This window comes from Ruditapes philippinarum, unplaced genomic scaffold (genome assembly GCF_026571515.1).
Source record: "Ruditapes philippinarum isolate M1 unplaced genomic scaffold, ASM2657151v2 ctg2449_1_1_1_1, whole genome shotgun sequence".
Classification (NCBI taxonomy): Eukaryota; Metazoa; Mollusca; class Bivalvia; order Venerida; family Veneridae; genus Ruditapes; species Ruditapes philippinarum.
In genome coordinates this window covers 178,062-189,147 of record NW_026852463.1, presented here as the reverse complement: position 1 = coordinate 189,147, position 11,086 = coordinate 178,062, and the positions used below count along the sequence as shown (strand labels likewise).

At 33.2% G+C, this 11,086-nt stretch overlaps 1 protein-coding gene across 1 annotated transcript; it reads right to left on the bottom strand.

Moving 5' to 3' along the window:
- Window positions 1-2,719: 2,719 nt before the first annotated feature.
- On the bottom strand, window positions 2,720-10,543 carry LOC132713472 (deoxyribodipyrimidine photo-lyase-like). Its single transcript, XM_060696087.1, is given in 8 exon segments — window positions 2,720-4,288; window positions 4,777-5,014; window positions 5,942-6,136; window positions 8,737-8,963; window positions 9,458-9,542; window positions 9,812-10,288; window positions 10,290-10,376; window positions 10,378-10,543. Coding segments are annotated over 8 exon segments (1,803 nt in total). The 5' UTR covers window positions 10,504-10,543; the 3' UTR covers window positions 2,720-3,920.
- Window positions 10,544-11,086: the final 543 nt, after the last annotated feature.

Here is an 11,086-nt window from a genome sequence, read left to right as displayed (position 1 = left end):
CGACAAATTCTACTCGGAAAATTGCTCGCCGTACTGATGGGCAGCATCTTAAACTTAGCGACTTCAAAAAATATCTTTGACTTTTTAATGACAAAGTATGCTACAAGGAACGGGGAGACGACCTTTTCCTTACCTATGAGAAAGAAGTAAGAGCTCGTTCTTTTCGGGTATAAATAAGGACTTGCAAAACCTGTTTGGGCGGTTTGAAAGACAATGCAGGCCAACGGACATTTCTCTTTCCTAAAACTGTAAAACTTGGCAAAAAAATACCAAAGAAGGGATTAAAAATCGCAAAAGAGAAAAAAGAAAACAAAACTGCTGTTAAGTCTGTCAAAAAGTCTCTTTCAATTATAAAGAAGAAGAAGCCACTTCCCGCTCATAAAGAATATTTGGAAAAATATTTACCAAAACTTCGAAGAGAAAATGTATCAGAAAATTATTTTCTCTTGAGGGAAATGAACTGGTCAAAAATGGCAGCTTGTTATCCATCCATTGAAAAAAGTTGTGAAAGATACAGCAACACAGGTTTGCAAGTGATGTTAGCTGTCCAAGAAAAGGATGCGGCCATGGTTACAGGGCTAAGACAATTTTTGGCGGAAAAACTAAGGTGCCTGCTATCTATGAAATCGGAGTACAAACAAATAAACATGCCAGGAAGTACGTAACGTACAATAAAATGTGCCGTGGATTTACTTACAACTTTAATTGGGAGAATAAACTTTTTGGACGAAAGGACATTCGCAGTCAAATTGACAGATTTGGTTGGAAAAAATTGTAGCGTTTATGTGCGTAGAATGTTGTTGAAAGGTGACAAGTCGAAGGTAAAAGTGAGACAAGCGTTAAGAAGGTATGACTATGCTTGGAAAGGACTGAAATCAGTGAGAGACGGAAACAGAAGTGTATTTAAAGGAAACGTGGAAATATCCTGCAAAATGGATATGTAATATTTTTTAAATGATGCTAAAATGCAATAACAGTTTCAAATTTATATGTGTATATAATCATTATAGACTCATAGTATAGCTGTGTATTCTGATAAAGGCACATTATAGCCCAAAATTGGTTACATTTCTTTATTTAGAAATAGCATACATAACTATTGTGAAACAAGAGGGCCATGATGGCCCTGAGGTCGCTCACCTGTATATAGGCCCCCCCACCCCCGGGCCAATTTTTACCCAAGGGCTTTTATTTGTTTATTTGAGCAGACTTGGTAGACACCCATAAGAAGATGTTTCATGCTAAACATCTAAGTTCTAGCTCATTGGCTTTTTTAAAAGAAGATTTTTAAAGTTTTTACTATACACATATAGTTAAAAACAATGACACCCCTGGGGCAGGGCCAGTTTTGACCCCCGGGCGTTTATTTTAACAAACTTTGTAGATATTTACTTAAAGATGTTTCATGCTTAATATCTAAACTCTAGCTATTTGGGTTTTTCCAAAGAAGATTTTTAAGTTTTTGCTATACACATATAAGGAAAATCAATGACCCCCCCCCCCCCCGGGCGGGGCCAGTTTTGACCCCAGGGCTTTTATTTGAACATACTTGGTAGACACCCATTAGAACATGTTTCATGCTAAATATCTTAGCTCTAGCTCTTTGAGTTCTTTAAAAGAAGATTTTTTAAGTTTTTACTATATGCATAGAGGGAAAATCAATGACCCCCTGGGGCGGGGCCAATTTTGACCCCAGGGCTTTCATTTGAACAAACTTGGTAGACACTCATTAGAAGATGTTTCATGCTAAATATCTTAGCTCTAGCTCTTTGGGTTCTTTAAAAGAAGATTTTTTAAGTTTTTACTATATGCATATAGGGAAAATCTATGACCCCCTGGGGTGGGGTCAATTTTGACCCCAGGGCTTTTATTTGAACAAACTTGGTAGACATTCACTAGAAGATGTTTCATGCCAAATATCTAAGCTCTAGCTCTTATGGTTCTTTAAAAGAAGATTTTTTAAGTTTTTACTATACACATATAGGGAAAATCAATGACCCCCGGGGCGGGGCCAATTTTGACCCCAGGGCTTTAATTTGAACAAACTTGGTAGACACTCACTAGAAGATGTTTCATGCTTAATATCTTAGCTCTAGCTCTTTGGGTTCTTTAAAAGAAGATTTTTAAGTTTTTACTATATGCATTTAGGGAAAATCAATGACCCCCTGGGGCTGGGCCAGTTTTGACCCCAGGGTTTTTATTTGAACAAACTTGGTAGACATTCACTAGAAGATGTTTCATGCCAAATATCTAAGCTCTAGCTCTTACGATTCTCTAAAAGAAGATTTTTTAAGTTTTTACTATATGCATATAGGGAAAATCAATGACCCCCCCCCCCCGGGCGGGGCCAATTTTGACCCCAGGGCTTTTATTTGAACAAACTTGGTAGACACTCACTAGAAGATGTTTCATGCCAAATATCTAAGCTCTAGCTCTTATGGTTTTTTAAAAGAAGATATTTAAAGTTTTTTCTTTTGGTTGCCAACCAGAGTTCTGCATGGAATTAAATTCTTTGAACAATTTTTAAAGGTGACCACCAAAGGAACATTCCTGTGAAGTTTGGATGAAATTGGCTCAGTGGTTTATGAGGAGATGTCATTTAAAGCAAAAGTTTACGGACGGACGGACGGACGACGGACGGACGACGGACGGACGGACGCCGGACGAAAAGCGATCACAAAAGCTCACCTTGTCACTTTGTGACAGGTGAGCTAAAAAGCTAACATTATCATTACGTTTAAATAATGGTTTTACAAAACAGAACAAAATAAAACATTTCTGAGGTTTAATGGCTTTTAATGAATGACTGTGCAGTTTAATACTTGGATAAACAATATAGTATTGTAAATGTCCTTTCTAGAAGAGTAAAATAAATTCAAAACCATAACAAGTTGTTGTATTAATAACACATCAATAATACGATTACCTCTTGACCATTCGAAAATAAGTGGATGAGAAAAGTTCTTTTTTATTTTAAGCAAACGCAGCATGTATTATTTGTTATTACTATAACCTACTGCCCTCAGCTCATAATGGTCATTTTCGAGCCATTATCGGATGATAGCGAGCAGCAACTAAGTATTATAACCCCTGAGTAAAGGTACCCTTGCACAATTAACTATGGATTTTGTGCTTGATTGCTCAAATTGTCTCACGTTATATAAACATATTTGCTTTGATGATAATCTCTTTATAAATGACAGTTTAATGAGTTGGCATGTAATGCTGACTGCATGAGGACCAACAAACAAAAAATTGATGCATTGTAAAACTGCAGGAACTTTTAATATCTTTAACTTGTACTCTGATCATTTCATGACACATCAGTAAATAAAAGATAAAATATTAAAGCAAGCAATAAATAAATGTGAACAATCAAAGCAAGCACTGCAGTATATAAAAAATTGATGACTATGATAAAATGTGAGGTAGGTGGTTTAAAAATATATAAATTCCATAATTGAATATACATGTACATTTTGTAAAACTGTCTAAAATATGGGTAAATAACTAACACACTCATGTATTGGCTAAATAAAGCATAATTATGAAACACACATGGGTTTATTAACAAGACCCTGCTTTACAATAAAATGAAATGTGTTCTATTTTAAAAGCAAAATTATAATCAATTAAAAACAAATGTCATTTAAATATCACATGTTTCTAATTACATTCACACATATAAACTTTTTTGTTTCATCACTTTACACAATGAAAATTATTGTACAGTTATATGTCTAGGCTGACTCCACTTCTGAGATAAATAGCGAGAAAGGTAGGAGGTAGTTAGTATAAATATATATATATATGAACATGTACTCACTTGCCTAACTAGTGCACCCCTCTCTGTAATATTAAATAAATATATAACCCTGATTTTAACTTAAAAACCAACTAAAATTTTTAGACAGGTATCATCATTTTAACACAAATGCTTGTGGGGACTTTTGCCCACGTTCATGTCTCATTGAACATTCTTTCATCGTACTTGCCATGAAATCTCTCTCATTCAAGTATTCAACAAGTTCGTCCCTTTTTCTACTTCTGTAGCCTCTGAGTACAGCATTGTGTGGGTTATCTCTGGTTTCTGGATTTCTAGTTTTATACTTGAACTCCTTTCTTGTGATTACTGGGATGATGACCCCATTAGGGAGCTTAACAAGGTCATTTCCTGTCCGTGGATCAATCAGTTCTTCAAACTTTTGTCGAACATCAACAACATCTCTTAGAGACTGTTCCCTAGCCTCTTCCAAATCTGTTATAATTCTCTGTGGGTATGTAACTCCTGAAAAAATCAAACATCATATATGATAGCATTTACAAGCACAATTATACAATTAAATATATTAAAAATAGGCATAAAAATTCTGAAAACCAATTCCAAAGTTTGCAGGCGTTCAATAACTGAAGTGAGTCAAACTGAATCAGGACATCAACCTTAATTACCATTTTGATCTTTATTGATTCCACTGGACCTTTATAAGTAATATATCAATGAAAATCCTTAAGAAAATGATTTAACTATCCAGACAATCAGATTTGTCTTTATTGCCTTAACAAATTGATCAACAGTTTATAAATTAATTAAGTCTAGTGTGGTGTTTTCTTACACTTAATTGATGTTTAACATTAGATTCAGTGGTTGACTGAGTCTTATGAAGATTGTCATTATATTGACTGGTGAAGACTGCCATTGTATTGACTGACACAAATTCGTATCATTCAGTGAGTACCAATAAAAGTAAATACACATAAATTAAAGTAAATACAAACCTAGCTGAACTCCTGCTCTACGTAAAATAGATGGTGGACATTTCCATGGTTTATGTATGAATTCTTCAGGCATCTTTGCAAGTTCAGGAATCCATTTTCTGACATAATCACCCTTAGGGTCACAAGTCATGGCTGCATCAACAGGATGCATTACAAAGTTCCACTGGTCAAGCCCACTCATTCCACCATTCTGCCACATCATGGCATTGATAGCAACATCTGCATCTAACAGGGTATCCTACAATATAATATGTATAATAATAATATATATATATATAAAGTGAACAGTTTTCAAATTAATCTTAGCAATTATCACATTGTTAGTTGTAAAGATTTTGACAGGTAATATGGCCATATATAAATGGTTGTTTGGAAATATAACCTGAGCTGTTGGGCAAGGGTTATATTGCAAACAACACCCTTTATATATGGCCATATAACCTGTTAGAAATATTTATAACAAATTTATAATACAGCAAGCATCATTCTTTTTGGAGAAAAAAGTGAGATTTTTTGCAGTATTATAAATGTTTTTATCATTAAATACCCTTCTATCTTTATGTGTTTGTTATCTTTTTTTACAAAGAATTCTTGTTGACAACTTATTTGATATGAAGGAATCCTAGTTATGTTATTCACTAATGTATCCTTTTCCCAGCAACCTATTTCTGGAGAATTAGAGAACAAACAGCTTCTGTAGTTTTATTCAATATCAACAAATTAATCAAGTCAATCCCTCACACTACCAAAATAGAGCTATCATTTTTGAGGTTATTTCAAAACATTCTTAACACCAGCAATAAATAACTTTCAATGAGAATTTTCTAAATCTCAGATTCTGTGACTTAATGTCAAGATGGGCACCACAAAAAAACCTCCAGTCTTCTTTATGAAAGCTCTCTCAAATGACAGAAGTTAATATCATATGCAGCATTTGAACCCAAAATGATCAGGTGCAACTGACTTTAAGTCAGAGACCTTAACCACTTAGCTATCAAGATGTTTCTCAATAAATCTTAAGTTAAATGAGGTAAATAAGATTAAAGAAGACTATTTACTGATATACATATGCATTACTTGAAAAGCTGTGTACAGGAAACATGAAGTTAAACATTTTGTTACAGAATATTTTAAGCAGGACTGTAATTTATAAAAAAAATCTTACCTGAAACCATAGATATCCCTCAACCCATGTGATATGGAGATATGATAACAGAAATGAAGCAACTACATGTCTCATATAATTGTTCATCCAACCTGTCAACCATAACTGTCTCATTGATGCATCAACCAATGGATAACCTGTATTTCCTTTCTGCCACGCCTTAAGGTGGACCTTGTTGTTACTCCATCTCTGATACTAAAAACACATACAATCATGTAATATGATAGCATAAGCGAATGATTTATCTCTTAAAATTATAATTCTACAAATACCGTACATACATGAAGATGAATAGATGAAAATGACTCTTAAAACAATTATATTCCCAATATAAATTGTGACAATTGATACTTACTTTAAAACATACTTCCATGATTTACAAAAAGTACAAACAGGAAAATTCATTGAATTATATCCTTAGTTGAAAAATTTAAATAACTTCACGTACCTGTGAGTATTATTATACATGTAATAATTGTCAAACAAATGGACACCCATTGAGATATAATATCACAATTTTATTTTGACACTATGTTATGTCATTGGGACATTAATTCAAAAATTACAATTTAAGGATTCTAGTGAAGTGAAAGAATGCAACTTTATGCTCAAATTATTTAACTCATTAAATCCACTAAGATCAGGAAAGAACATGATTTAAATATTAACTCTGAATTTTTTGGCAATGCTTTCTGTAGGATAACTACTAAGATCCTAAAAGTTTAAAACATTCAAGTGACCTACAATGTGTAGTTCTTCACCCAATATGTTGACTTAATGATAAACAAAAAATACATATTAAGTATTACAAAGGGAAATAACTATTATGAAAAACAACACAATGCAATAACTCTAAAATAATGTTAAGGAAATGGTTCTTAGACAATACATTTTTATTTAATGAGATCTACTTTCAATCAATGAAGTTTTAAATTAATACCTACAAGGTTAGCTTTTAAAAAAGCTAGTAGCGACTCGCTTCGTAATTTTTTTCAAGGGGTGTGTTTAAATGTAAAAATGACAGTTCTGTTAGCTGAAGAGACTTCAGCGAACATCAAAATTAAAGTGAAGTCAACACTGGCCCTGTGCCCGATGGCCAGTGTATATAAGTTCAGGCCAGTGTAAATTTAAGAAAATTTTGTTAATTATTTTGTAGAATAAATTCAAAACTGGAATTCGGGCCAGTAAATTCAAAATCTTAAACTCATTGACTGAAAGTGACATATAAAATACAAAATTAAGTTGTAATACATGTATGTTATTTAGTATTGGAATGAGAGGCACAAGTCCTAAAGTAAACACAAGTTGTCAATCAATTCAGCCAGAAAAGCCGGGATCCTATTAAAAAATATAGGGATCCCGGAAATTGACCAGTCTAAGAAGATGTTTTTCAGATAAGCCGGGATCCTATTAAAACATATAGGGATCCCGGGAATTGACCAGTTCAAGAATATAGTTTTCAGAAAAGCCGGGATCGTATTAAAATGTAAATAGATCTCACGGATTGGCCAGTTCAAGTATATAGTTTTCAGAAAAGCTGGGATCGTTTTAAAACATATAGGGATCCCGGGATTTGGCCAATTCAAGAAAATAGTCTTTGATTTTTCCAATTAATAAGGCATATAATTATAAGTATTGTGATTTCCGCATTTTAAGTTTGTTAATAAATAGCTCTAAATATATCTATATTCTAAGTTAAATTAATTTAACGTTCACTATATACAATAAAAAAAATTAACGTTTAATATGGCCTTTCATTACGACAACAATCAACACAAATATAGTTCATTAGGTTTTTCCTCCATATCTTATACGATCCCGGATCTCGGGCGTCCCGGATCCCGGCTAGTAAATACATACACTAAATACCGGAAAGGATAAAATGACCGGAAAAAAATTAAAAAATGCGGATAACCAGATGTACACTTATGTTAATTAACCAAACGAAAACTTACTACAGAGAAAACAGGTGAAATCGCTAAATCAGAAGTCAGTGTAAATATGATTTATTGAAAAGAATTCATAAAGACAAACATTTTAATCATCATTATATCTTTGCGCTCAAAACAATACTTGCTGGTTTTTAAAAATGGCGTGAAAATTGAAGGTTTTTTGACGCTATGTAAGATTAAATTTGATTGGCTAAATAATTTTGGATCCTAGCCCTGATAGATAAATTTTGTAGAAAGCTGGAAGCCAAGCTTCGATTAAATTTTTGGATGGCTTCGGAGTTTTAGGTTGTTTCTCAGTAAAATCCTACCGTAATACCGGCTCGCCGTGGCGAGCCGGCATAATACTTTTCAGTTATACTCTGTATGATAATCAAATGTGAAAAATTCAAAGGGCAACAATTCTATAACAATGCAAAAGAGAGTTATGGTTATTAAACATTGCACTTCTCTTATACATGATCTATTTATTATATTTATTAGCAACTCCTACCCTTTTTTAGTTAAGCCCATGTGGTAACAAAAGTCAATAACTGGGGAACAGCACTTCTCTCTAATGATATCTAATGATATCTATCCATTTATGAAATTTCAAGTTGATATTTTTTTATTTATAACTAAATTAATAACTCAAAATTATGCAAAAGGTACTTGGGTTCAATTAAATGTAAACACACAGGCAATTTGAGGTTCATAACTTAAATAGTTTTAATGCTACAGTCAAAGACTGGCAAATTGACAAGCAGAAAGACAGATGGGCCGATAAGCAGCCAAACAGATAACACCAAATTGATATCCTACATGTATATATCACTATCAATTAAATTAAAGTTTAAATCAATGTACCTGGTATTGAGGTCTTGTTGGTGCATGAGGAAGATCTGGAAATACTGATAATAACCAATATGAAAGATCCCTCCATGCCAACTTGCGTAGAAACTTTGGTGACTTTAAGTATCGCCCCTCATTCAACACAGTTCTAGGACTGATCTGACCAAAATGAAGGTATGGTGATATCCTACATGTATTCAGCTTATCACCTCTAGATGATTCTTTCTCATAGTTTCGTATTCCTTAAATGATAATGTTAATAATTTAATGTAAACTTATTGTTTTATGTGAAATAATATAAATACACGAGGAACATCATATATAGAAAGAATACAGTATATCAAAGATATAAGAAGTCATAAAGCCTGAATAATGATGAAAACTAAACATGAAAACCCATTTAGTTACACACCATAACTATAAAGGTGTGTTTGATTTGCTCCTTTTAGTTTTGAGAACATTTTTTTTTTTAATGTTTTTTTTTTTTTAAATTTAATATTTAAAAAGTTTTGTAAGTTAATTTGTTTTTACCAAAAAGTGAATCAAATACAACATAATCTGACACAATGTCACATCTTACAAACTATAACACTGAACATTGAGCTTTAATTAATAAGGGCAGAAAACAATGAAGACAGTTAATATATATAAATGTAATGTCATTTGTTGCAAACAAATCTCCGTAGTGGAAGTCCATATATGTTAGTCCTTCATATTGCTAACATAGTGGACATACCTTCAGTTAAGAAAAGTTGTAGAGCTTCCCATGCCCCATCTTCAGAGAAATCCCAACTTTCCCTAATCACTTTTGCCCAATCAATCTGAAAAGTCAAACAAAAAGACAATTCATTTCAACATGGAAAATATAAATTATATTATCATTTTTATCTTCACAAACTTAACAGAAAACGACAGATCTTTTATACACTCTCATTTCAATGCAGCTACTTTAATATAAAATCTGGTATATCAGAGTAGAACCACTGACATTATGTATACTTCATTATTTCATACATCTATGTAGCTGGATAGCTTTATTACATGTTCTGAAAGAAACATTTACATAAACTTAAACAATCATAATATTTACCTCCCTCCCATCTTTTCTCTTTGGCAACTTTCCAAGGCCAAGTTCTGAGACAGGAATACATTCTGGTCGGTAAGAAGCAACTGGTAAAATATTAGGTGGATCCACAGGTATACCCAAAGGCTCAGGGTCAGAATGTCTACAGCACTCCATGAAATGAGTTACAGACCCCATACCTCGCATACATAAAGCCTCTGTTTTTATAGCACCTGGCTGGTGCAAAAGATACGAATGAAATCTTTCACACTTTATTCCTTTACTTTTCAAAGCTTTGCATATCTTGTCATCTCTCTCTTTCAAATAGGGTTCATATACATCATTCATCACAAGTGTTGTGTCCCCTGACTGTTTTATGATATCAAATATGTCTGAAGAATAATTAGTAGACTTTCTAAAGATGATGGGGTTATTGTAATGATTTATCATATCTCTGTTCAGAGTTGGTAATGCCATGTGAAGCCAATATTTAGTAGCTCCACCATTTAGCAAGAGCTTTGGAAGGTCCTTCTTCATGTTCAGACCAAAGAAAATATTGAAGAACAGGTGCACCTAACTGGGCAGCGTTGAACTAATGCTGGATTATCATGTAGTCTGAGGTCTCTCCTAAACCAGTACACAACTGGTGGGTTAGACAATGGTCTGTCAACTCTGTTTTTCTTTTTTGTTTTTCTTCTTCTTACTTTTTCCTGCTTCATCAGCTTGGCTTGGTGACAATAAACTTTGATCTAAAGGACTAATCTCTCCTTGTTTTAATAGAACTATTGTAGTCATTAAATGAAAATGTCATTATTTTTACTTTATCTTTTTCACTATTGACATTAACATTTTTCAACTGAATCATCTTTAGTACGAGAAGGCATTAACATGCTTGCATATGAAGGATTGTCGACGTCATTGTTGGCAGTTTTGTAAAAGAGAGTTTTCAGAAGCTAATTCTAAATCAAGATAAAACCCAGGGTTTGCCCCAATCCATTGCTATCCGTGGCAAAAAAGCCATTTTTTCCACTGAGTGCCAATCCAAACTTATCTGGAAGGTTGAAATTATCGTCTATCTTTCCCGTAATAGCCGGGTAAACTTTATACAATTTTGGGTATTGCAACTTTGGGTGCGTTTTTCTAACAGTTTTTATATGCTCTACAAAATGTGTTTGTGCTCGTATCCTATCAAAGACAGAATATACAGAAGATTCGTCCAGCAGATAATTTCCCAGTGGGTTAAATCTTTTAAAATATTGGGTCAAATTGCGGAAGTATCCAAATTTTTATAAAGCAATTAAT